The sequence below is a fragment of the Nannobrachium achirus genome, assembly GCF_963921795.1.
Source record: "Nannobrachium achirus genome assembly, chromosome: 24".
In the NCBI taxonomy this organism is placed as follows: domain Eukaryota; kingdom Metazoa; phylum Chordata; class Actinopteri; order Myctophiformes; family Myctophidae; genus Nannobrachium; species Nannobrachium achirus.
The window spans coordinates 31,085,134-31,112,633 of NC_137831.1; the positions used below are offsets into that span (position 1 = coordinate 31,085,134).

Here is a 27,500-nt window from a genome sequence, read left to right on the forward strand (position 1 = left end):
ACAAGACGATATATGGAAAAGGAGAAACACTGTTCCCCTCGGCCTCAATATAAAGGGATGGTCCCTCGACCATGCTCTCTCTTTAAATTGGATAGAGTTAGCTTGCTTTGATACGGAGAGAGAGAGGAGTTCGCCAGGGAATGTTCGCAAAATTCGACACAAGAGCGAATAAATAAAATACGCTTTTTCGCTCCGCGGAAATTCGTGGCCGGTGTGGAAGCTTGCATTGACTTTATGAGGTTTTTAAAAAAAACTCCCACGGTGTGTAAAGACCTTTACACGTTGATACCAAATATTTATCCTAAAACTTTTAACATTGTTTCCGGCCTAAGCTTCAAACTAGAGTTGTCTGCATTTCTCCCAGTCGCCACCAGGTGGAACCAACGCAACTTGTAAGTCAGCATCCCTCTTAAAAAAACACTCAAACTATTCCAATACAGCAAATAGAAACCAAGTACTGCTATTTTAGACAATAAAAAAAGCTATAAACAGTACTGTACATATGCACACACATATATTTTCCATTATGCATGTAGTATGTACAGTATATTTATATTTCAGTGAGGAAATGTCTGCATTTTGTCATCTTCCTCTTTCCTCACAAGGAAATGGTGTCACAGACAGAACTGGAATAGCAATGCTACTGCACACATCTGTGAAGGGTAAACACTCATCTTTGATCATTCAGGTGATGCTCAAGGGATGTTCTACTAATAAGCTGTACTCTGAAAGCCTAGATTCGTGTTGACTAGGGAAGAGTAGGAGTGACTCAGCACCAAGAGCAAATGCTTTTTTTCTTATTTGTTTTACATATTATGGTTAGGTAGTGCAATCCCAGCTGAATAATTATTCTTCACTTTTAATCATGTATTTAAAGGAGCTATAGTCAACTTTTTCTTGAAAAACGGATGCTAAAATAAAAATAATGGTTTGAAAATATTATATAAAAAAATAAGCTTCATATATGTGTTTCTATTCAAAAATGACCACAAAAAGTGTAAAATAATGATAAAATAATCATTTTGGCCATTGTCAGACCGACACTTTGTTTACATTCTAGTCTATAGACTAGGATGTAAACAAAGTGTCGGCCCTACAATGTAAAAGTTGACTATAGCTCCTTTAACATTTTATGTTTATTTTCTTTTAGTCTATACAACAGACAGTGTAAAGTGTGTCTATTCCTCGTAAACTCTAGTCCTACACATTGCAGCTCTGCTCATTTTGCTGTGGATTTTGGCAATTCTCCTAAAATGTTTGCCTGTTATGATTTATGACATGCCCATAATAGGGATGCCAGAGTTAGTTCATGTGGTTAAGTCAACGTCAAAGTTAATCATATACATCTAAATATGTTTTTATGTCACGAGCCATAAAAACAAATTAAATTAAAAAGAACAATTGCAGGTCTATATGTTCAGCATTAAACATACCTTTGTCCTGTTTAGCCTCTGTGGCGTCATCAGCCTCTATAAATGACACACAGCCTGCAAAAGAGATTGTAAATCAGCCAAAATAATATGTGTCACAATAATACAGTGTAAGTCACAGTGAACATTGTATCTGCCATTACCTGTACCTACATGTGCGCACGTACACGCACACGCACACACACTTTATGTTACTTTACAAAAGCACAAAAGAACCCATCCTGATGTACTGTTCCCCATGCTTGTCTAACATGCAGACTATCTCCAACTAACATCAATCTCACCAGCGTCAAACATGACACCTCTAATATCTCTCAAGTGTGAATGAGAGCCATCACAAACCTTAGAGATATACACAATACCATTTTGTCCATCCCGATACCAACTCCGATACCCATAACTTGGTTATTGGTTAAATACCTATCCGATACCAGTGTATAATGAAATATAATTTGAGGACAGTGGGGTCCTTGAATGGACCCTTACAAGTGTACAGATGGAGCGAAATGGATCTGTACACTTTCAGAGTTCATTTGTTTGGCTCAGCGGAAACACCTAATGAAGGTTTTGTGTGTTTCATTTAAGGATGCTAAAACCAATTTGCACACCCATCTGCCAACCAACCGTCACAATCTATGTTATTACCTGCTTATTTGTTACTCATCGACTCATGCATCTACACCATGGATTGTAACTTATCCTGTCTGCAAGATAACATAATTACAGTCCTGCCAACACCCAACAATTGACAAAATAATATATATTTTAATACTATCAAACACACAAGCACATATGAAATAAACAAAAAAAGGCTTATTTAAAGAAGTACTGCTTAGCTCCAAAAAGGTGTGGACTGCAGACTTACAAAGAAAATAATTACAAGACACTCCGCTCTGTCTCGAGTGAAAAACATACATTTATTTATTTTCTGAGCAATTCAACAAGTTATGACCAAATAACATGAAATCAAAGCAAAGGTTAAGCTCACTTGTTAACCCTAAATTCAGCAGAGCGTGCACATGCATGTGCGTGTACAGGAACGTCCACGCGCACACGCACAATATTACAGTCAACTAGAAAAATATTGTTCCTTCGAAACAATTGTGGGCTCGCTTCAAGCCAGAAAACAATGGCTATAAAAGCACAAAATGTCAAGATCGCAGGCAGTGCTCTCTTTGACGTTACTGACGTCAAAGATTGGTCCATTTTGTTCCAAAAATGTGTTGTGCAAAAGTTGACCCGCTGGTGGCGCTATAACAGGCCAATGTGAGAAGGTTGGTATCTGTTCCTTGACCTATTGAGAATGTGCTTGCAAGATTTCACGCACATCCCAGGCTGTGTTCATGATTTGAGGTGTTTTTGGCTTTGGACACTTTATCGCTGCTTGCAGCTATATTTATTATTATTATTTTATAATTTTTTTGTGTGCACTTCATAGGCATGTTAGATAAAGGTCCTTAGATTGTGTGTAGAATGTTTCATGCAAATTGCAAAAAAAAATCCTAGAATAAAAACGTGTTTAAGCGTTTTACAAACTGCTCAAAATTATATAGCGCCCCCCTTTGGCCATTTGGGGTAAGATTGGTTTCAGTGATATTTGAACTAACCCTCTACACTATTTTGTCATGAAAATGTGACTTTGCATGTATGTTTTAGAGGCAGAAGAATAATTTGCATAAAAATGCAATATTGTTTGAATTATTTAAAAAAGCATGTTTCAATGTTAAAGAAATCCGATCTGACAGATCTTTAGATATCGGTCCAAAGTTCACGTAAAAAAAGTTTTGTGCACGTGACGCGAAAATTCCAGAATAAAAGCGGGTTTACGCGTTTTACAAACTGCTCAAAATGGCGGAAAATCAAAGGGCGGAGCTTACTTAACAACGACACAGATGTTTTCCGCTTGAGTCAAAGCACGCGTGTAACAAGTTGCATGTCTTCAAACTAAACGAGTCATGACTTATGCCCGTTTGAAGTTTGAATTTTCAGACGCTTCGTATAGCGCCCCCCTTTGGCCGATTGGAATAAAATTGGTTTCAGTGATACTTTGACTAACCCTCCACATCTTTGCCAAATGCCATGAACGTGTAACTTTGCATGTATGATTTAGAGGCCGAAGAATAATTTGCATAAAACTGCAATATTAATTTAATTATTAAAAAATTATATTTCACTTTAAAAGAAATCCGACCAGACAGTTTGACCGTATTGGTCCAAAGTTCATGTGAAAAAGGTTTCGTGCGCGTAACGAAAAAAACCCAGGAGGAGATAGATTTTTACTGTTTTTCATATTATTCAGAATTGTGGGAGACCTAAAGGTCAGAGGTCAAAAGTTAGAGGGTAAAAGTTGTTCGGCATGAGGAGACGCATAAGTGTATACAGGTCTCATGGCTGTATGTATAACACAGCATGAGCTATACCTGTTCAAAGATCGCACTTTCGAAGGCTTCCTACAGCGCCACCATTTGGCCGATTGCTGTAAAAAGTAATAGCACACTTCGCCACAGTAAACTGAACACATTGATGTTTTTATTTTCATTTTCTCACTACGTATGTAGGAGTTATAGGAAACCGAAGTTTGAAGGAGAACTTGCTCTAGTATAGTATAGTATAGTATAGTATAGAAACTAGAAAAATATTGTTCCTTCGAAACAATTGTGGGCTCGCTTCAAGCCAGAAAACAATGGCTATAAAAGTACAAAATGTCAAGATCGCAGGCAGTGCTCACTTTGACGTTACTGACGTCAAAGATTGGTCCATTTTGTTCCAAAAATGTGTTATGCAAAAGTTGACCCGCTGGTGGCGCTATAACAGGCCAATGTGAGAAGGGTGGTATCTGTTCCTTGACCTATTGGGAATGTGCTTGCAAGATTTCACGCACATTGCAGGCTGTGTTCATGATTTGAGGTGTTTTTGGCTTTGGCCACTTTATCGCTGCTTGCAGCTAGATTTATTATTATTATTTTATATTTTTTTTGTGTGCACTTCATAGGCATGTTAGATAAAGGTCCTTAGATTGCGTGTAGAATGTTTCATGCAAATTGCAAAAAAAATCCTAGAATAAAAACGGGTTTAAGCGTTTTACAAACTGCTCAAAATTATATAGCGCCCCCCTTTGGCCATTTGGGGTAAGATTGGTTTCAGTGATATTTGAACTAACCCTCTACACTATTTTGTCATGAAAATGTGACTTTGTATGTATGTTTTAGAGGCAGAAGAATAATTTGCATAAAACTGCAATATTGTTTGAATTATTTAAAAAAGCATGTTTCAATGTTAAAGAAATCCGATCTGACAGATCTTTTGATATCGGTCCAAAGTTCACGTAAAAAAAGTTTTGTGCACGTGACGCGAAAATTCCAGAATAAAAGCGGGTTTACGCGTTTTACAAACTGCTCAAAATGGCGGAAAATCGAAGGGCGGAGCTTACTTAACAACAACACAGATGTCTTCCGCTTGAGTCAAAGCACGCGTGTAACAAGTTGCATGTCTTCAAACGAAACGAGTCATGACTTATGCCTGTTTGAAGTTTGAATTTTCAGACGCTTCGTATAGCGCCCCCCTTTGGCCAATTGGAATAAAATTGGTTTCAGTGATACTTTGACTAACCCTCCACATCTTTGCCAAATGCCATGAACGTGTAACTTTGCATGTATGATTTAGAGGCCGAAGAATAATTTGCATAAAACCGCAACATATATTGAATTATTAAAAAATCATTATTTAACGTACAAACTTCTCACCACATAGCCTGTGTAGATATAGGTTCAAAGTTCATGTGAAAAAAAGTTTCGTGCACTTGACGCGAAAATCCCAGGAGGAGATAGATTTTTACTGTTTTTCATATAATTCCGAATTGTGGGAGACCTAAAGGTCAGAGGTCAAAAGTTAGAGGGTAAAAGTTGTTCGGCATGAGGAGACGCATACGTGTATACAGGTTTCATGGCTGTACCTAAAACACAGCATGAGCTATACCTGTTCAAAGATCGCACTTTCGAAGGCTTCCTACAGCGCCACCATTTGGCCGATTGCTATAGAAAATGATAGCACACTTCGCCACTGTAAACTGAACACATTGATGTTTTTATTTTCATTTTCTCACTAAGTATGTAGGAGTAGAAAGGAACCGAAAATCCCGTCTACTTACTAGATAAACAAATAAATAAATAAATAATGACAATATCTAAAGTGTGCTCGCCAGGTACTGGCGAGCCCACAATAATGACAATAACTAAAGTGTGCTCGCCTATAGGCGAGCCCACAATGAGACGAGTTACAGCACCTGTGCATTTTCCCCGTTGCCGTGGTGATATGGCCAGGGTGTATGGAGTGCTCTGACGGGGACTGATCTCCAGCGAGGGAGACCCACTCACAATGGACAGATCAGACACCACCTACATGCACGCACACGCACACACGCACACACGCGCACACGCGCACACGCACACACACACACACACACACACACACACACACACACACAGATAATAATGTTTTATTTTTTGTTTTATTTGTATTATGTTTGTTTTATTTTTATGAGCCGATACTGCACCAAATGGACGGTTCCATTTGGTTCCATTTGTACACTCTCAGATATATGGAAGTCCTTGAAAAACTGCCACGGCACTATTTGGTAAGAATTATACATAACTTATAACAAACAAGTGACTAAGTTGTGGTATTTATAATGTGCTGTTCCCCTGTATAATGCTATATTATATAATGCTATATTATACAGGGGTGCTGTTCCCCCTATTATAATGCTAATAATAATAATTTTATACTTTGTGAATTCAGTCCGAGCTGAAGCCTTTATAATGTACCTGAAAGGTGACATTCTTGTGGCTGTGGTTGGGGACTTGCAGCTCTGCGTTTGTGACCTGGCCGACAGGGCAGCGTAATACCACATGGGCCAGCGGCAGGGGCCGCTCTCCCACTCCTCTGAGCGTGAACGTGTGCTCCGTACCATCCCCCTTGTTCACCAGGAGCAGCTGGCCCTGTATAGGGAAGAGGAGGAGGAGGGGCAGAGCTGAGGGGGCGCCAGACAAACAATGTGGTCGCGCGAGCGTCTCTTCAGACAGGCACACGCACAGCGAAGCCCCGGTAATCAGGTTTATGACACAGAGCATGTTGCCAGAGGCACCAACCACAATACAAACCTTCACACAAACAACACTGACCGACGTGGTATAATGCTTAGTCACAAACTGGCTATGTACATAAGTAGGGAATGCTGACAAAGTGACTTGAAGGTAATACAAATAAATCGTGTCAGGTAAACAAGGAAAGCTATAGAAATGTATTTCTCCCCCCTAGTATTATGTATAAAACAGTCCAGAAAGACAGCATGAAAAACTGAAAAAGATTTAAAGCCAATCCAGGCCCTAATCCCAGTACCATTGCATTGGTGGTTCAGTGGTAGAATTCTCGCCTGCCACGCGGGAGGCCCGGGTTCGATTCCCGGCCAATGCATACATTTATTTTCATCAATAATCTTTTCAGTTAACCGTTGAAGCATTGTGCATGCAGAAGACAAGGGGAAACAGTCCCAGGTTTCTATCTATCTTTCTATCTAGCTATCTAAAAATGGACAATAGCCTACATAGATCAAGGGGGGATCCTCATTCCTCACACAGAACTAAAAGCAAGGGAGAAGAGGTGAGTGTTTTTATATGGGATGGGAGACTATTCCAAAGTTTGGGGGCAGCTACAGAGAAAGCCTGGTCACCTTTGGTTTTTAGTTTAGAGTTTGAGAGACTGAGAGGATCTGTTTAGATCAGGGCTACTCAACTTGAGATGGCTCAGGGGCCACTCAGCAAAATACCAAAAGTCTAAAGGGCCGCAAGCTAAAAATGACGGTCCTATTTTGGACGTTTACATTGATTTTGTACAGTACACAGTCTAATAATTAAGGAAACGCACAGAAAACAGCCACATTTCCATAAGCCAGGCCAAACCTCATTGAACCAAAAGATTGTCATGGATGGAATGATGAAATTGATGACATTTGAATTTTTTATCAAATTAGGATTTATTCACAAAATGTGAAGTGAAAATGAACAGTTCTGGTTCAACCTTTTTGTAACCTCCCCTGTGTCTGGGTATGCAAGACTAGTGAACTTTGGCAATGTAAAGGTATGTTTTCTCATGCCACTAACACTCCTTTTCATTAATAGGACAGATTTAAAATAAATAAACGTTTATACTTATTATTCAATCACTCAAACCCCAGCATCCCTATTATTGGGGGACATTCACCAAAAATAGCCGATCTACAAGCTCACCACAAGATGCATTGTGAGCTTGTAGATCGGCTATTTTTGGTGAAGAGAGTTATTGTATGGAAAAATAACTCAAGTACTGTTCAACTCCCCCTCAGATGCACTGTACTTGTAAAACAGTTTGATGCTTTGAGCTTTGTAAAACACAACAGCTTGTTGGAGGAGATTTGTGTTAATAAGCATAGTTCCTTGGCTGCAGCGCGATCTGTTGGAATGCTTGCACTGTCGGTGCCATAGAGTTATAGTCGGAGCTGACTGGCGGAGTCGCGGGGGGAGAGACAAGCAGCGGAGACAAGGGCTAGGACAGGTCTTCATTAGCCTGAAACATGACGATCACGGGATTCGCGGCCGTAGGGCCGTTCATATCGCACGACCGTCATGCGTCTCCGCTCCAGTGAGCCCGACTGTGGTTGTCTGCTGCAAAATCTCCGCATATTTGTCTTTCTGACTGTCTCGTTGTACTGTAGCTCTAGTGTAGCCGCCTGCATCTCTGCACTGCTACTGCATTCGCTTCCTGACTCTTTCTTATCCCTAACTACGGAGTGCACCGAGGGTCAAACATCACCGCGTTTTGCGTTTCGCGTTAACTTTGACAGGCTTAGAAAAATCATATTTTTTGGCATGATCATGACGGGCCGCACAGACATGCGGAAAGGGCCGCATGCGGCCCGCGGGCCGCGGGTTGAGTAGCACTGGTTTAGATGATGACCTGAGTACAGAGATCTCCAAATATGGGCATCAACGGCATAAAGACAAACAGATAGAGAGAGCTCAAAATGACTGTGTTTATATAACAAAACAACCAGTAAGACGCCCTAAGGGCGGGGTTGCGGCCATTGGTTGCGTGTGCGCATTCGCCTGGGTGACTGCTGGTCGAGAGCTGGCGCTTTGGCATGGGCTTTGACCAAAAAAAAAGCACAGACCTGGTTGGTTGTTTAAGTTGGACAAAATGTGGCCATATTTTCCCAAATATGGATGACTATTGAGACAATATTGATGACATCAGGGATCTCCATATATGGCATAAAAGGGACAAGGACGGAATTCATTTGCAAGTGTGACTAGTTGCGGTTGGTTGTTTAATTGGCCATAATAAGTAACGAGAGTAATCGTTACTTATTACTTATTACACCTTGGAAAAAGTAATAATATTATATTACTTATTACTTGGAATCAAGAGTAATATGTAATATATTAACTCAATCAGCGCCTTTCACGGGATGTCGCGTGAAAAGTAATAGAGTATTTATAGTGCCATTCACGCGATATCGCGCGAAAAGTAATCTATTACTGTAACGGCGAGTAAAAATACCGAGTACAATGGCCGACGCTCCGGAGACGAAATCCGCGCTGATTTGTCATCATCACGGCTCCACGAGCACACAATAGTCAGCCTGTAACATTGAGGTGGACGGGAAATCTCATCTTTAATGTCCATTATCTCAAAACTACACTTTAGAAGCGAAGATGGAGGCAGATGGAAGTTTATAAAACACATGGTGAGTATCTCCGAGCCGATCCAGCATGGCACCACGTAAACAATGATCGGTTCCGTCGCACGATCCGATGACGTCAGACCGGAAGTACTTCCGGTCTAGACTTCTGGCCTTCAAAATAAGACAGCGGCCGTTAATGGGGCCGGGAGGGGGCACTCTGGACCCCCTAATCCGTTAATGTCCTGGGCTCAGAATGAGTTAAGTTATATTATATATTTTTTTACCCTGCAAAAGAAAAGAGATGCACAACACAATCTGTTTAGCCAGCTCATTTTAGAACTGAATATTGAAATATTAAGAGTCTCTGGGATGCAATTAAAAATATTATAATTAATTACAGGCTTTGTAATTAATTAATCACAATTAATCACATTTTAATCGCACATCAATATTTGACCTGGGAACAGTGAGAAACCTTTTTAATGGATTTTGGTATACAAGCGAATCGATTAATAATTAATATATATAAGCCTAAGCTACAAAACATTGCTTATTTTTATTACATTTAAAACACCTCAGTACTTTATTATTTTGATCCTAGGCTCTGTACTTGGTCTGCTCTTTCCCCTCTACACTCTACTCTAACCACTACCCCTCAGAATAAATGAATAGCCTAGGTATTAGGGTTTAGTCAGTGGTAATGTAAATAAAAGAAAAGGGTCCTATCAGCTATTAGACAAGGATATATGGAGACCCCCTGTCATAACTCTGAGGACCCTTGGGGTCCCGGACCACATGTTGAAGACCCCTGCCTATATTATCCTTATAATAAATGTTTTCTTTTCTGGCTTAAAAGTGTAGGCCTATTTTAGACGGGATGTGCAGGGTTCCCACTAAGGAAAGTAGGCTTTCAACTCCCTAAAACCGTCTATTTTGGTGAGTAGTGAAACTATGTGTATTTTCTATGTTTACATTTTACAACAGGCAAGAGGTTTAGCAGTTAGCACAAGGGGTCAGTGTAGTGGAGGCTCAACGTTTGCTATGCAAAATCAGGGAACGCTAAGCAAAAACCCCCACAGGGATACAATAGCAGAATAATAGCAGTACATTGACATAGGCTAAACTTGAATCAACAGATGTAATCACAAGTATTTCAGCTTATGCCAGACTGATCAAAAGGTGGAGGCTGGGGTGGAGGAGGCAGCTATAGCAGCACATATCCGAGGCTTCAGATAACCAAGCATAAGTAGAGAAAGTGAGCCGTATTTAAAGGAGCCTTCCTTACTGAATGTGAACTTTTTATATCAGGGCACATACATTTTCTCCAGGGGTACTCTTCTTTAAAAATCGACCTGTCCCTAGATGGAAATGGACAAAAACTTTGATTTATTGTTTACTTATGTAAACAAAGGGAGACGTTACATACTATGCCTCTAACTAAATCATGAACCAAACAGGAGCTTCATCCTAAGGTTGTGTAACAAAAGGCTTGAGTATGCGAAAGCACAACGTCCCAAGTAACAAAATACTGTTGAGACTTGCACGCCCAGGAATCACCCGACCCCCTCTCCCTAAACCTGTTACCATTGCATTGGTGGTTCAGTGGTAGAATTCTCGCCTGCCACGCGGGAGGCCCGGGTTCGATTCCCGGCCAATGCATGACTTCTTTTTCATCACTGATGTTTGCAATGAGGCTTCAAAACTGTATATTTTCCGAGGACAGGGGGAAACACTCCCACATATAGGCATTTGAATAAAACATGAACCAAACAGGAAGGTATGAATATCAATCAAGCGGTTGTGTTTTTAAGACGGTGTAGAGGAGAAGCACAAAGCAGCTCATGCATACTTAGAGAGGCGTGTCCCAACTCAAGAGACCACTGCAGTGACCACAACATCCACATGCTGTGCTGCTGTCTGAGACATGAACTGCATGTCCTTTTTTGAGAAGTTTGCACCCCACCAAGGCGAGTATCAGAGGCAATGGTCAAGAGGCAGTTACTCAAGAAAGGATTAGGTAAACAAATAGGCTAATGTAGGCTGGGGTGGACCGTATATTGACTAGGTCGGATCAAAATATCTAGAAAGGGAGAGCGAGGAAGACATTGATCAGTGGGTGAGAGGGACATGGAACGGAGAGAAGCAGAGGGAGGAATGGAAGGTGAGGGGGAGAGAGGGGGAGGGTGGGAGAAAGAGGCATAGAGAGCCTATTCACCCATGGCAATAACCCAGCCACAAAGGGAGGGGAGAGGGGGTCAGTTCAAGAGAGATAATGGGGTGGAGGGGGGAGCGAGAGGGGGAGGGAGAGAGGGAGGGATAGGGAAGGAGAGGAAGGGGGAAGAGAGATGGAGGGGGAGAGGCTTCGGATAACCAAGCATAAAGTAGGTAAAGAAAGGGAGCTGTATTTAAAGGAGCTGATGCCGATTTCAATGCTCAGACATCAAGCTAATCAGAACTATGGAAATGCTCAGACCAAACAGAAAGCCATTTGAAACGCTTAATATATTATTAAAACGCAGAGTCATTATGCTTGCATGGCTGGTCCGAAATAATGGTCTACAAACCAACAGCACACGTCCACAAAACATTTGTGCAACAAGAGAAGAGCCAATGTCATATGAATATTTTAGCATTTTAAATATCATCAGTTAAGACAATTACATTTAATTGGCAAAAATGCTACACATCACGTGCAGTGTAAAATGTATACCGTACAGTTCTGCTCTGTAGGCAACTTTAGTCAACATTAGATTAATTACTCACCTGCTGGCTGCTGCAAAGGAGGTCGAAAGAGAAATCACTGTTGGCCCATTGTCATTGGCCTACATTGTCTGGGTGAATATGATCTATGCTATTTGATATTTGTAATGCGATTATTCAACACGTTTTATTTTTAAATCATACAACTGGAAATAGAAGCAGCAGCCACCGGGGCTATGCCAATTTTTTTTTCAAATGCCTTTGCATCTCTGTAGAGAGTATTATTTTATTTTACTGACGGCGTGGGTGGGCCCCAAATGACTCGGGGCCCCAAGGCAACTGCTGTGTACCAGAACACGCTGCTCAGCACAATAAACGTGGCAAAGCCTTGCAAGATGCTGTTTGTCTAATAAAAATTCTAGGAACTAGACCGGTGCACCGATCTACTCAGGAACTAGTCCTGCAAGTCGTAAGCTATGCAAATTGGGAATGCTGTCCCACCCGGCGGTTATGCAATACCCCTTGTACCCATTGTACATCTGCCTGATGTACCCATACCTTTTTCACCCATATACGGAGATCTCTGTATCTGCCTGTCTGCCTGTGTCCCTTTTATGTCCATATATGGATATCCAATAGCATTGGTGGTTCAGTGGTAGAAGTCTCGCTTGCCACGCGAGTGACCTGAATCCTTTAGACAGCGGATGTGGAAAGCCTCCAGAGATCTTCTGTGCCATCTGTACGTATGCTATCCAGGTTTTGTAAACATACAGTAGTGTGGACACACATACTGCCTCTGGTACACTGCTGCCTTGGTCGATGCCTTCTGGGTTTTATTGGTGAAAACCCTTGACCTTAGGTGACCAAACGTGGCAGAGGTGAGGCTGACGCAGATGTTTGGATGTCTGCATCAACCTTACAGCTGTCTGAGGGAATACTGCGGAGGTATTTGAGGTGTGGTACAATTTACAGAGGTTGGTTGCCCATGTGGAAGACCGGTGTGGGGATCTGGGTAGAGCTTGGTTGGTGAACTATTTGTTTCTTTATGGTCACCTGAAGGGGGAAATCTCGCTATTTCTACATCCCATTATTTCGACTACGGGTGTTGACAGGTTACATAGCTACACACCAGCGTCAGGGTTACTGAGGTTAGGGTTAGGGTTTAGAGGTTAACATTCACCAGCGTCGGCAGGTTAGCTACTCACCAGCGTTGGCAGGTTAGCTACTCACCAGCGTCGGCAGGTTAGCTACTCACCAGGTTAACATTCACCCGCGTCGAAATACTGGTACGTAGAACAAATGTTATGTTGAAATATCGACACGTTCCCCACCTGAAGACCGACAGCTCTGTAGGTAGCAGACTGGCAGCTACCACATTGAGGGCACGCTCTCTCACGTCGAGAGCGACAAGACATGTGTGCAGAGTTACCGGTACTTTGAAGTTGAAAATGAAAGAGCGTGGTCATGAGATATTGGTTTTTACCGTGACAACACGCCGGGCAGAAGGTGTGAAGATGAGGGGGTAGCAGCTTGTTGTCTCTGCTGGTATGAACATCACTGGAGGGCCAGAGAATCCTTCACCGCTCACCATGCTTTTTAGCCTCCAATCCTGGCTGCTCTCATTGCGCTGACACACACACACACACACACACACACACACACACACACACACACACACACACACACACACACACACACACACACACACACACACACACACACACACACATCTTATAACCCAGCAATAAACATTTTCAGACTAACTCAGCATTAAGAGCAGAAAAGGTCAACCCATGACATGAACTCAAATATAGTAATAAAATATGTATTATGTAAAAGTTTTAAGTGTGCTGTCAAGACCAATTTGTTTCCTAAAAAGTACAAATATTGAGTCTCTCTCTTCTCTTTGATCAAGTGTCTCGCTGTCAGCTGCTGATTGATTGATTGATTGATTGATTGATTAATTTAAGAGGATTTAAAAAGCCTATGACTTGTTTCCTTTGTACTCAATTCATAGAAATTCTATTCATGCTCACCAGTGGGATGTCTTGAGTGACCGACTGGTTCACTGGTGAACTGAGGTCAAAATGGCCATGTCTTCCCTGTGGAAACAAAGCACATGTTGCTACCGCCGGCCTGACTGGATGGCTTTGAAAGCTTTGTTTGTTACCATGGTAATCAACACCCAAGATCATTATTTGAATGTTTTGAATGTTTGAATGTTAACACTTAGGATGCTATTATCTTTGTAATTATTTGGATAATACATGGGTGATGGCGGCCGAGTTGCATCATGGGATATGACATTTTTTCGCTTAGCCACCGCCGCAAGTACCCGTTTACCTGGTTACCATGGTAACCAGCTAACACGTCCCTGGGCGTGATAACGGGGCCGTGGCGTCGCGGTAATTCCGCACACAAGTCATGTCAATTTTATTTGAAGCATGTTTAAAAACATCCAAAGACAGATACATCAAAAGTAAATTACAAAGCATACAAATATATAAGTGTACAAAGTACCAAACAGATCAGGGACTTTAACCCTTTAACTGAGTTAAGACACTGTCTATAGCTGCCCTTGCCAGCAAAACGTATGTGTTTTCACATACAAATTTGACATATGGCCCAAGTGCGTGCCACCAAAACTGTGGGAGGAGTAGCTTGGCAAAATAAAGTTTATCTGGAACGATGGATGGATGGATGGAAAGATGGTCTGGTTGCCCTGGCAACCAGATTAATTAAGTCCAGCTGCTAAGTCCAAAAGTCATATTTTTTAAGCGAGAAATGTGTGCAGGCAAAAAATACCAGACAATGCAAAAGTCACTGATGGATGAATCACAACTGTGTCTGCGTAAATGGGTGATGTTAGGAATGATGTCAACGGTTTGTGTTTTGTGCGTGGACTAGTCTTATTGAGGTGTTGACGTCAATAAGAACTCTAAGGAGAAAGTAACACGAAATCTAATAATATACATTCACACTTGTCTCTTGAATTATTACCAAATATGGTAAAAAAATCTGGATATTTTGGCATACTGTGGCGACTAGGTGGCTGACGATCTGTAGACCAGCTTTACAAGCTGGTAAAAACACATGTGGCGAGGGGCTGGACGAGAGGCTGATGCGAGAGGCTTTATCTTTCAAATGGATAGTCGCGTATGGACCAGGATTATTTTCTGAATCTAGCACACTCGTGGGCATCTTTTGAATGCTCCCGTGGGCGGAACGGAGCGATGCAGAATATTCTGTGATTTTTCAAAAGTTGGTGATAAGACTAAGAGCCAAATGGACCCTTACAGTTCTGTATCTCCAAGGGTGTACATTTGGAACCGATTGTCTCATTTGGTTTCATTTGTACACTCTCAGTTAGGGTTAGGGAGTTACGGGGGCCCGTGGCCTAATGCATACTAAAACTGGGGGTCCTTGAAAATGTTTGAGAACCATTACATTAAAGCATGGCTCTTAGGATCCACAGTGAAATGATGACATTGAAAAAACACCGCTCTATCCGCTTTCTGTTTATCTTTTTCGTCCACTTCTCCACTCCTGTGTCTCGCTATGTGTCTCGCTAAACAGTGGAGTTTTCAATGGCCAATAACTATGGATTGCAATGGCCATATATTGCGTTTTTCTTTGAATTTTTTTGCACAGAAGCGAGAAAGCGTGTGCGTGTCCGTGATCCATCGATTTTTTTTAACTTTTTTTTTCAAAACATATTTTTTGACCTCCAAAAATTTCATTGGCGTGATCGCGATCGCGAAATTGCATGTTTAACCCCCATACCAACCCCATCTTTCAAACATGCCAGACATGTTTGTTTACATAATGGCTCCTATCTCATGAATGCCTGAATTGTTTTTGTTTGAAAGCTGTGAACAGCGTGCACACACGTGGTGCATGGGCGTGCATGATCCGTGCACTATGAATTACATGGAAGTCTATGGAGACTATGGGGGCATCCTGGAACTTCAAAGAGCAGCGAATGTGTTAAATGTATTAAACCTGGCAGTGGAATGATTCATAGCTTAGGCCAGGGGTGGGCAACTTTGATGATGGCGAGGGCCACTATATTTCCACCTTCACTCGCGAGGGCCACATTGCATATCGCTACGTCCTCCTTTGTCATTCTAGTATCTCATACAAAAGAAGCAAAAAATAGCAGATCTACAAGAATAATTTTGTTGTTATTTTATAATTGGAATCCTGAAATGTACCATTTTGATTTAATTTCAACTCTCATGTTTCTAAACCTAAATACAAATACATTCGACATAAAACAAATACATTTTAATACTTCTATACTAGATAACAAGCTACTAATATAGACTGACGGAATTAAAGCAGGCCATGTTTGGAATTATAACAGCTGAAATCAATAATATATCAGTATTCCGATAAGAACCTGTGGGCCGCATTACGTGAAGGTGGGGGCTGCATGTGGCCCCCGGGCCGCCAGTTGCCCATGTATGGGTTAGGCTGATGTTTCTCTACAATTTTCTACAATTTCTAAACCCTTTCTACATGTGCATGTCTTGTACATATTCTTGCATTGACTGTTTATTTTTTTACACACTGTTAATACGCAACTGTGTAGTGTGTGGTCCTGTGCAGTAACCAATACAGTCTGGAGTTGTACCTGCCCAGCTACCTGCGCCTCCAGCAGGTAGACTCTGGTATCGCGCCAAGACCTCAGGACCACCTGACATCTGAACTGACCGGCCGATTCTGCCTGGAAGCGCAACGGTACATAAACACACCCCCTCTCTGAGAGAGAGAGAGAGAGAGAGGGAGAGAGGGTGTGTGTGTGTGTGTGTGTGTGTGTGTGTGTGTGTGTGTGTGTGTGTGTGTGTGTGTGTGTGTGTGTGTGTGTGTGTTGGGGGGGGGGCAGGGTACATAGCAGAAGATCAAAGACAGAGGACAGTGGAAGGGTGAGTGAAGCTGGTGGTATCAAGCTAAATAAAACAATGCAGGATTTTATTAAGTTATTAAAAGTTATTTCCCGACAGGCTGATATCCCATTGATCGTTCCAACATTTTCCTGCATGCTAATGTCGTCTCATCAGTTAAGGGTTTGTCGTGGTTCTTCTGTTTCACTGCTGTGAACGTACCAACATACATTTTTATCGCCATTTCATTGACCTTACGGAAAATTCAGACGGCGCTTTTGTGCATGCAAGCATGGGGATTGGGGAATGAAACCTTTTCCTGAAAGTTTCCTCATAGCATATCATCAGTCTGTCGGGCAAAAACCTTGTATCTCCCAAGTTTAAGTTTTTTGTAAAGTAAAGCCCTACTTCACCATACAAGACTGTCGCACAAAACTAGTGAAAATTAGCCTGATTTCAGACTCAGCTCACGCTTTAGTCTGAAACTGTGCTCCATTCTGAGCGATTTACGGGGGACTTTTTTGCGAGCGTGCACGCGCGTGTCCGCGCGCGAGTGATCGCGACGCACGGTGATCGAGACGCACGGTGGACGCGACGCACCGTCGGGGAGTGTGTGTGTGATTGTGTGTGTGTCTCTGTCTGTGCCAGTGACTGCTTCCACACAGAACTGCGACCAGAAACTTGTAATCAACATTAAACAGCTTGGTGAAATCAGTGCGCTCGTGCGTGTGTGTGTGTGTGCCTTCCTCTGCCTGCCTGTGTGTGTGTGTGTGAACTTCGTTTGAATCGTTTCAACTGCTGCGCGGATTGGATATTCGTTAGACCCACCCCACCCCCACCCCGCGCGCTCATTGGACAGCCGAAAATAAAAACCGATTCATGTACTAAGCTCCAGACCAGAGAAAGAGTCCACTCTGAGAGTGGGCGGGGTCTCTGGTCTGGAAGCAGGCAAAGTGAAAATAGCAGATCTACAAGCACACGTTGTATGCTTGTAGATCGGCTATTTTCCTAGTTTAAATAATTTTTTAAATGATAAATACAAAACGTTTTTTGGACATACAACGACGATACGTGGAGTGTGAAGTGTTTTAGTTGAATTTGCCTGTACCTGCATCTTCGCCCAGCAAAGTTTCAGCATTCCCTCCCAGGGGTATCCTAACGCTGGAGGGCAAACTGAAGTGTTCCGGCAAAGAAACCTCCACACTGTAGTCCAGACCTTCACTCATCAGCTGGGCCTGTCACAAGGCAACATACAGTACCAATCAGACAACACAGGAGGAGGGGAGAAAAATGTGTGTTTCCTAAACCCACCAGGATTGAATTAAGACCCGCCTCGCGGAAACGCGAGGACTTCCAGGAGTGGCTGAAATCCTTGCCGGACACATGGAGGGTGGATAAAGTCAGACCTAGTAAAGGCATGAAGACAATCTTGTACTGAGAAAAGCCTGCATTTGCACAATGCACAGCTATTAATGTGTCACTACAGTGCTCAAAATAAATTGTGCTAAAAAAATTACTTTGTACTGTGCTTAAAAAAGGGGAACTTTGCTAAAGAGAAAAACGTACTGAGAAAGCTATTAATTTGTCACTACTGTGCTCAAAATAAAAGCTCTTACTGATTATCAGTTACATTGATTGTTATAGTTTAGATATGGCTTTGGGTGTATTATGCTGCGTGTATTATTGTAATGGATCGGTAGGTAGTATAGGTACAGTATTGTTTTGCACTAAGAGCACTAAGGTTCATATATGCACTTTCATACTTAAAGGAGTAGTTCACCACTTTTCAACCTGTCTTCATATAATAGGTCCTCACTAATGTTCATGATAAAATAGCACAATTTTTTTCTACTCAGTCCAAGTCTCCTAGGAGAGCTGTGGGAAGTTCAGAATCCATAGTCTTGTGACATCATCATTTTCACAAAAAAAATTAATCAATATTTTTGAAAAAAATATTTAGATTTTTATTATTGCGAGAACAATGGCTTCCACTTTAAAATTGCAACTTTTCAGGAATAGAAAGCCTGCAGTTTCTATAAGCTGGATTGGCAATCGATGATGTCACAAGACTATGGGTTTCTTACCTGCCCACAGCCCTCCTCTGAGAAAAAAAAAAGAAAAAAAAAGCTATTTTTGAGTGAGGACCATTTATATGAACATAGGTTGAAAAGTGGTGGAGTGCCCCATTAAGATTATTGAGAGGGGCGTTTCCGCGAGGCGGGTCTTAACTCAAGCCTGGTGCATGGGTTTAGGAAACACGCGTTTTCATGCACAATCGTAGCGTGAATGTAAAACTTTTACTATGTATGCATCCACCTGTATACATACAGTACAGTACCTGCCTTTCGACATAAAACATGTGTAAACAGGTCTAGATATGAGCCTGGTTAAGTGTGACTTTGGAGATGGCCGTCTAGTAACTAAACTGAAATCTATGAGTGCCCACTTATTTGTGATCTAACCTCCGTTCTGTTCTGCTGACAGGACTGACAACTCAGCATTCATTCAGGCCAGAGAAGCATAAAACAACGATTACTTCTAAAAATGCAAACCTTCTCTTGTAATGTTGTTTTTCTTATAAACTAATCAACTTGACCAACTTATAATTAAACACATTCTATGCCAGGTATTTATTAAATCAGGTTGGTAGGGTAGACCTTGCCAGCATTGATCCTCATTGATTGTACCTAATTTTGAAGACCCACGGAAGCCACGAGCGTGTCAACGTTGTGTTAATTCATGCTACTGTATCATTGAACAACATGTTTTCTTTCATTCAGAAAATAACAAAATTACCGTGACTGTCCACCACAGTTACTGTTGGTTTGGATCCAATAAACACGACGTTTAATCCGTTTTAACAGCTTTTATTCAGCGCACAGTCTGTGAACAACAACACACTGGTTTCCCTCCATATTCACATCTGAATACCTAGTGCCCACTGCGCATGCGTATAGACCCACAGTGTGAGCCGTAATGTGTGCAATAAAGTAGCAGTGTAAGTTAACAGTTACGGCCCGTTCTTTGTGTTTCTACGTGCTTGCATATGTACCTGCTGTTTGGTGAGCCTCCGCGCCACCACATCAGACCTGACAGTGCTGCTGTCCAGTGTGCGCGTGAGCGTCCGCCTGCGGCGCTCCTCGGGGGTCATCAGGGCGCACTGGCCCCAGGCGGTCAGAGCCCGTTCCCAGGCCGCGTTGACCAGTGGAACACACAGCACCCGCTCACACACCTGACCAGCCGGGCAGCGCAGCCTCAGCAGCGGCTCGCACGCCCCCGGGTCTGTGGCACGGGGAAATGCATCGAGCTGGTTTATACACACAGTACATAAATACATCCATATACAGTATATTGCCACTGTCGGGCAGAAACCTGTTAGTCTCCAGATTTTACACTGTTTATGGCTTTGTCATAAATTGCGTGGTGAGCTGGCAGATTGGCTATTTTCACTATTTCAAAATGTTTTTTAAATGATAATTAAAGGAGCTATTGTAAACTTTTTCTTGAAAAACGGATGCTAAAATAAAAATGTTTCGAAAATATTTTATAAAAAAATAAGCTTCATACGTGTTTCAATAAAAAAATTACCACAAAAAGCGTAAAATAATGATAAAATAATCATTTTGGCCAGTGTCGGGCCGACACTTTGTTTACATTCTAGTCTATTCTTTGATAGTGTTAGACTAGGATGTAAACAAAGTGTTGGCCCGACAATGGCCAAAATGATTATTTTATCATTATTTTACGCTTTTTGTGGTCATTTTTTAATTGAAACACAAATATGAAGCTTATTTTTTTATAAAATATTTTCGAAACATTTTTATTTTAGCATCCATTTTTCAAGAAAAAGCTGACTATAGCTCCTTTAATGTTTATTTTTTACATTGTATCAACCCTAGAGCTGATAATAGATCAAACTTTTTTTATTTATTTTTTAACCTGCCCCTCAAGTCCTCCTAGGAAAGGCTTGTATGTTATATGAAGAACACTTATTTAGTATTAGTAGTTTCTCCTACCAGGGGCTGTGTTGGAGGACAGGGCTATGTTAGGACTGGGCCTGGCTGTGAGGGGAGAGGGGAGAGGCAATTCTCCTGTGGCCTTCACCATGTACACCATATCTCCCACCTAGAGGAACACGCACGCACGCACGCACGCACACACACACACACACACACACACACACACACACACACACACACACACACACACACACACACGCGCACGCACGCACACACACACACACACACACACACACACACACACACACACACACACACACACACACACACACACACACACACACACACACACACAGTTTGTTGATAACATGTGTTAGGTGATATGCAGGTTAGGTTTCAAATGGATTGATTTTGAAATATCACAATGTTGCTATGTGAGCCTGAGCTATGACAGTGCTTATTATCTTTTAAGTTTCTATGAGCTATTCCTTATAGGCACGCACACACACACACACACGCACACACACACGCACACAAACACAGACCTGTGGGCACACCAGCAGCACAGAGCAGTACTTGCTCCCAAGGTTGAAGGGCAGGTAGCTGAGCTCCAGGGTGTCCACCTGGCCTGGTTTCAGACACACGGTCTTCACTGCACTGAAGAACTCCTCGGCATCGTCGCCTGGACACAACAGACACACAACACAAATGCACGGTCAATCTCAACCAAGCATACATGTATGGTATTTTATGTCACAGTGTGTGTGCGTGTGTGTGTAGAGGGGGTTGTTATCACTGACTGAAGTTTGTACGCTGCGCTTCAGTCTCCTCCCCACAGTTGGTGTCAGAGTTGATGGCTTCTGGACTGTGAGCGAGACACAGAGAAGGACAGCAGAGGGGGACAGCAAAGGGACAAATCAAAATGGTCATCCAACTCAACGGCTCCATTTAGGGAATGAACCAGCACTGCTAGTGGTTCCCACTACAGTGTCCACTAAACACGCTGTATGCAGCGCAGCTGACTAAGTCCCTGTAAGACACAACTGTTGCAGGTGCCATGACATCATGTGTGATATTTCTTCAGTATTAAGCCTAATGTGTACTGTGTGAGCCAAAGCCACGGCTCATATGGCTCAATGCACATGCTGTAGTGCTGGGCATTTATGCCTGCTTTAGGCCTATACTTGGCTGTGCAGCTTGTCATGAACAAATCAGGCCTCAGCTATATGAGCCATGAGCCACGGCTTTGGATAACAAATTCATAAATTAGTCACTTTACTGTTAGTCGAGAGTTTATATATGCATGACTGATATTTACAGTACATTTAAAAATACCATCACATATACTGTATTTAAATAATACATTCCTGGACCAAAAGTAAACAATCCATCACTGGAACTTTGGCACAAAACTGAAATGGAGCCTACACAAGGAAAGCAAACATACAATTGGCCCCAACACTTGATGCATTACCTGGCTTTGGAAGACACCCGTTCAATCAGCTTGTTGTGCCCTCTTCCAGGCTCCAGTGGATTGGACTTAGACTCCACGAGCACCACCCTGAACGCACACACACACACACACACACACACACACACACACACACACACACACACACACACACAGTCGGATGTGCATGAGTGTACAAACACAAGTGCATATGATTGATTCACCTAAAGGGCATACTATCCGGCTTGCAAGTTGAGGCAATATAGGAAGAGACTTCAAATGAAAGTTCATATGAATGGTTTTGCTGTTTTCCACCCTGCTGGTAAAAGAATACATGCACATGCTTGCTAAATAGGTTTCAATTATGCTCTGTAGAAAACAATGGGTGAAGTCACCATTCCCTTAGTCCCGTTCTCTACAGTCTATGATCACCTATGTGCAGGCACACACCTGAATTCGACTTTTTTGTTGAAGGGATTGCTGATTGGCAGTGGGATCGGTTTCATCTGATAGCATGGAGACTTGCATTTGATGGTCTTCTAAGGAGAGAGACAGAGCAGAGAAGCAGTGGTCAAGGACAGTTATTAGCTAGCCTTTTAGCCATGGAGTTTCACATCACAGTGAGCAACATGTTAGCTCTAATACAGTGGGTCTCAACCTGCACATGACAGTGTGACAATTTAAGGCCTTTTAAAACTCATTTGCTGCCAATAATATTGAACCAAATTAGCCCACAATGCCATCTGTTTTTAAATTTTCCTTTGCGGTGCGAGGTGTTGCGAGCTTGTACAGTATATCTGCTATTTCCACAATAAGTATCTGTGGAACCGAGTCAAACTAAATGTCTCAACTCTTACAATTCCACGTGCTTGTCAGTGTGGTCCCCACCCCATTGTTCAAATATGATTATTTTGGGGGGTCACGCCCTGAAAAGGTTGAGAACCAGTGCTCTAATACCCACACTTTCAAATGTCAAGGTCTCCCCTAAACTGTTAGCCAGCCAACCAGCTACGATGCACCCGGCAGCCGGAGAGCATACTTACGCCAGGTGTGATGCGAGTGATCAGGGTCTTCAGGGTAAAGGTGAGAGTGGGACCACGTGCACCAGTAACGCAGCTGGAGGTGAGCAGGAGGACAGACTCCATGGACCGTAGGAAGGAGCCGGCGGCCTGAACCGTCAGCTCTGTGCTGGCCCTGGAACATTCAGCCATGTCAGGAAGAATTTCACATCTCGTGGACACCTTGACCTTAAAACCTGAGGCCGATTCTACAAAATGATGTCATCTGAATCCCAAAAGTTTTCTGAAAGACCCATGTTGCTATATTAGTGGTGCTCAGACCTTTTCATGTCAAGGACCCCCAAAGTATTTGGCCGTAGCGTGGACCCCCATCTGAATATAAATTGTGCCAGGCAACCCCAGAAGAGAAGTTCAAAATTCAGTGCAAAATTCAAAATTATTCTTATAACCCCCCCCCCCCACACACACACACACAAACACACACACACACACACACACACACACACACACACACACACACACACACACACACACACACACACACACACACACACACACACACACAGACTTTAAAGTTGCATTATGTGATAAGACTGGTAGACAAGGCCTAAAAATACTCAAATCAATAATACAGAGACCAAAAGAGGGTTGACGCAGAGTCAAGAGCAAACATTTGTAATCGTACCTAGGAGGGATGGTGATGGTAGATCCACTGGGGAGGGAGAAGATGTGAGCTTCCTGTCCCAAGATGAAGGCTTGGTAGCGGAGAGGTTTAGAGGTTGGGTTCTTCACACGCACCTGCAACACACATACACACACACACGCAGAAATTGTCATACGATCGATTCACAGATCCTATTTTTTACTCACATGCTTGTTTGAGCCTGGCAATCCATTGAAAATTATGGCCGATTGAAACGTATCTGTTTTGAGAAAGAGCGAAAACCAGGAAGCAGAGAAAAAGACGATTCTGTGAAAATGTTAAACAGAAAACAGGAAGGTTCCAAAGTGATTCAAATTTTTGAGCGGTGCTACGCCTGGCTTCATGTGTAGATAGATCCCTATGTCCGTATGAGTATCTCCATGTATGGAGATAACTAACGTCAAGGACAGAACGGCCCATACAAGGAGATATGGGGTGCACGTGTGTCGTGTTTGATACCATGCGAAGTGAGCATCGCTCCCTTTGGAAGTGTGAACCTAGGACAAATTGATGAGAAATGTCTTTGGCAGTCAATTAGTTTTAATAATGAAGATACTATAAGAAGATAACAGCTAATCTTGATGTTAACGTTGGACAGTTTGAGTCTATAAATCATAACAAAATTGTAAATGCAGTGTGTGTCACCTGTTTGGTGAAGGCGCCGTGCAGGTCTCCTGACAGAGTGATGGTGCGTAACGGGACATATTGAGGAAGTCTCTCGTACAGGTGGACACACAGCATCAGCATCTGCACGGGGTTGGGGTCTGACAAGTCTGTCGGCTGGACACACGCACACACCCACACACACACACACACACACACACATGCATGCATATGGATGAATATAGGGTACATGAAAAGAAGATAATTAACCAAAACAGACCACTTTTCTAACTCACTTTTCTAACGCACAAAAAAAAAACACATAATATTCAAAATATTTTAAAAGTGACAAAAAATAGCATCATTAAAAATACCACATCTACAAGCTCACAATACATTACAACACCATCTTACAAAGAAGTTTAAAATGAGGTGTAAGTGGTTAAAAGCGGAGCCATCACCAGAAAGTATAACCATCTGTTGTGATGGGAAGGTCTCCTTTGTGCCACTACCAGTCAACCTACCTGTATATCCATATTGAGAGCTAGCGTGGTTAAAGCATGGACCAGTATGATGTTATTGTGGAACAGCTGTTCCAAACTGCAGGCTCTGGTGTACATCCTCTTGAAGTGACTTGAGATCTGATCATGGAAGTCAGTGCACAGTAAACAGAAGCACTTTAGTTCCAGGTATGAGACTTGTGTTGTTTCCTTTGGCCCCTGGTGCCATTGCTAACACCAACTGTCCTAATTGGGTGCAGAAAGGGAGGAGGGAATAAACATTCAAGTTGTGTGGTCACGGTATTTTGGTCTTAACATTCATTTAGAGTCTACACTAAACATAAGTCTTCCAAGCTGACAAACTGTTGTGGCTACTAGGCTACTAAGGTAATAAACACCTAGGCCTATTAATCAATCTTTATCTGTGACTAGTGCAGTGGTGCAGTGGGGGGGGGGGGGGGGGGGGTCCAAAGATGATTAGCTTAATGTGCAACATTCTTTCTCACTTAACAGTAAACAAACCAACATACAAGCTATGTTCACATTTTTAAAGTTACAATTTAATGACTTACAATATTTAACTGTGGAATAAAAAAAACTAAATGCCTACAATTCCAAGTGCCTGTCAGGGTGGGGGTCCCCGGTCCCCGATTCTTTTAACGGGTTGCGGCCTGAAAAGTTTGGGAACCCTTGCACTAGTGGTTACTATGTGACTAGGTTGTGCCATACAAATCTCAATATGGTGTTTAGTGGTATGGTGGCTTTTTGTTGATTCTCCGCAACTCAAAAAAAACAGAGAAACAATGAGGTTCATTATTAGACACGCCTGGAATTAATAGTGAGAAATTGCTCTCCCTATATGAAATTATGTTTTGTAAAACCAAACAAAAAGCAACACTAGCAAACACACCATGAGAAATATTGTAAATATTTCTATTTACAATATTTCTCATGGTGTGTTTGCTAGTGTTGCTTTGCGCGTGCGCGCACACACACACACACACACACACACACACACACACACACACACACACACACACACACACACACACACACACACTCTCACACTCACACTCACACTCACACTCACACTCACACTCTCACACACACACACACACACACACACACACACACACACACACACTGACCAGGTAAGGACAGTAAGCAGCTAGCAAGGCGGCTAGCACCAGTCCGTCTGCAAGGTCCAGGTCAAAGTTCACTACCCAGCGGGCCGATGGAACCTCACCTGGAAAATATGATGATGGTAAAATGTTATTATAATAACCCATTTTGGGGTGGGAACCCCATTTTGTAACTATATCTTTCAGGACGGGAACCCCTTTTGTGTTTCCTATTGTATAGCAATATAATTCTTTCAGAAAATTTAGAAGGCGTTATTAGAATCGGCCTCAGTCCTAAATGGGTTAAGTCGCAGAGGAAATTCAGACAGTGATCCCAGTTTAAAAAAGAAGAATAAAAACAATATAAAGACGCCTTAACATCAGGTCATTTTGCTAAGATGTGGGGACATGGAGGAAAAGGTAACATCAAGACAACAAACAAAGAACGGCATACGAAAATGCGTCTGTCGGCTAGATTCAAAAAGCCACAATGTACACAGTACACACAGGTTTAAAGTGCTCATGTGGCATAAATAACAGTTGCCTCTTTTGGGACTTGTTTTCCCCAGACCTGGCTGCTTATTCCTCTCACACACACACTGCCTAACCGTTGCCCCAGACGGTGCTCCTCATGCCCTGGTAGTGCACGTTGAGCCACCGGAGCAGTCTCAGCTCCCACAAAGAGTAGACGTTGCTGGCCAGCATCTGTGAGCTCACGGCGAGGACGTGATCCGCCACCTCCTGGCTCAGGGTGGCGCTAAGAACCACCTCCGACACGCCGCGCAACACCAGCACCTGGAAACACAGGGTAGGTAAAAAATGGGCTTATTGTCTGTATCGACCGAGAACCAGGGTGTCTTATCCCCTTTTCAAGGTGCTAGAGCTAGACGGATTGCTGCAGTGTAGAGGAATACCTACCATCAGCTCCCAGTACGCACAACTTACAGTAGTTACCCAAGCTGTGCTACTCATGCTTACGTCATGCTTACTTGAGCATATGGTCTGCAAACTAACTGGCACTCCTACAGTCTTTTGTAATGCATATGAAGAGATACAACTTTATATGTGGTTCCTGGAAGAATTGGCAAACTTAAAGGGCCTACACCATGCTTTTAAAACTATATTTTTTGTATAAATATATGCTCAAAATTGAGTCTTAGACAGGTTTTAACCCTCAAAAAACACTCTGACCATTCTTTTTATTTGTTCTAGCTCTACTATAATGAGGCTCTCCAGCTGCAATACCAAAACGGCCTCTGTTTGCTCAGGGGCGCATCTAGTGGGGTTTTTCCAGAAAAAAAATAAGTTTTTTGAAAAAAAAGTTTTTGAAAAAAAAAGTTTTTGAAAAAAAAAGTTTTTGAAAAAAAAAAGTTTTTTGAAAAAAAAATGTTTTTGAAGTTTTGAAAAAAAAA

At 42.3% G+C, this 27,500-nt stretch overlaps 1 protein-coding gene across 1 annotated transcript in view; it reads right to left on the bottom strand.

Moving 5' to 3' along the window:
- Positions 1-27,500, bottom strand: part of LOC308280214 (cilia and flagella-associated protein 47-like) — a gene marked incomplete at both ends in the record, with an annotated part of 113,812 nt that overhangs the window by 26,922 nt on the left and 59,390 nt on the right. Inside the window, 19 exons of the mRNA XM_080720476.1 lie at positions 1,434-1,487; positions 5,713-5,824; positions 6,254-6,427; positions 13,331-13,474; positions 13,884-13,949; positions 16,484-16,611; positions 17,842-17,968; positions 19,786-20,015; positions 20,750-20,858; positions 21,238-21,374; positions 21,493-21,557; positions 22,167-22,253; positions 22,593-22,681; positions 23,186-23,336; positions 23,847-23,959; positions 24,510-24,644; positions 24,992-25,108; positions 26,116-26,213; positions 26,697-26,883. Of these exons, the coding sequence (XP_080576602.1) occupies positions 1,434-1,487; positions 5,713-5,824; positions 6,254-6,427; positions 13,331-13,474; positions 13,884-13,949; positions 16,484-16,611; positions 17,842-17,968; positions 19,786-20,015; positions 20,750-20,858; positions 21,238-21,374; positions 21,493-21,557; positions 22,167-22,253; positions 22,593-22,681; positions 23,186-23,336; positions 23,847-23,959; positions 24,510-24,644; positions 24,992-25,108; positions 26,116-26,213; positions 26,697-26,883 (2,323 nt within the window). The remainder of the gene's footprint in view (positions 1-1,433; positions 1,488-5,712; positions 5,825-6,253; positions 6,428-13,330; positions 13,475-13,883; positions 13,950-16,483; positions 16,612-17,841; positions 17,969-19,785; positions 20,016-20,749; positions 20,859-21,237; positions 21,375-21,492; positions 21,558-22,166; positions 22,254-22,592; positions 22,682-23,185; positions 23,337-23,846; positions 23,960-24,509; positions 24,645-24,991; positions 25,109-26,115; positions 26,214-26,696; positions 26,884-27,500) is intronic.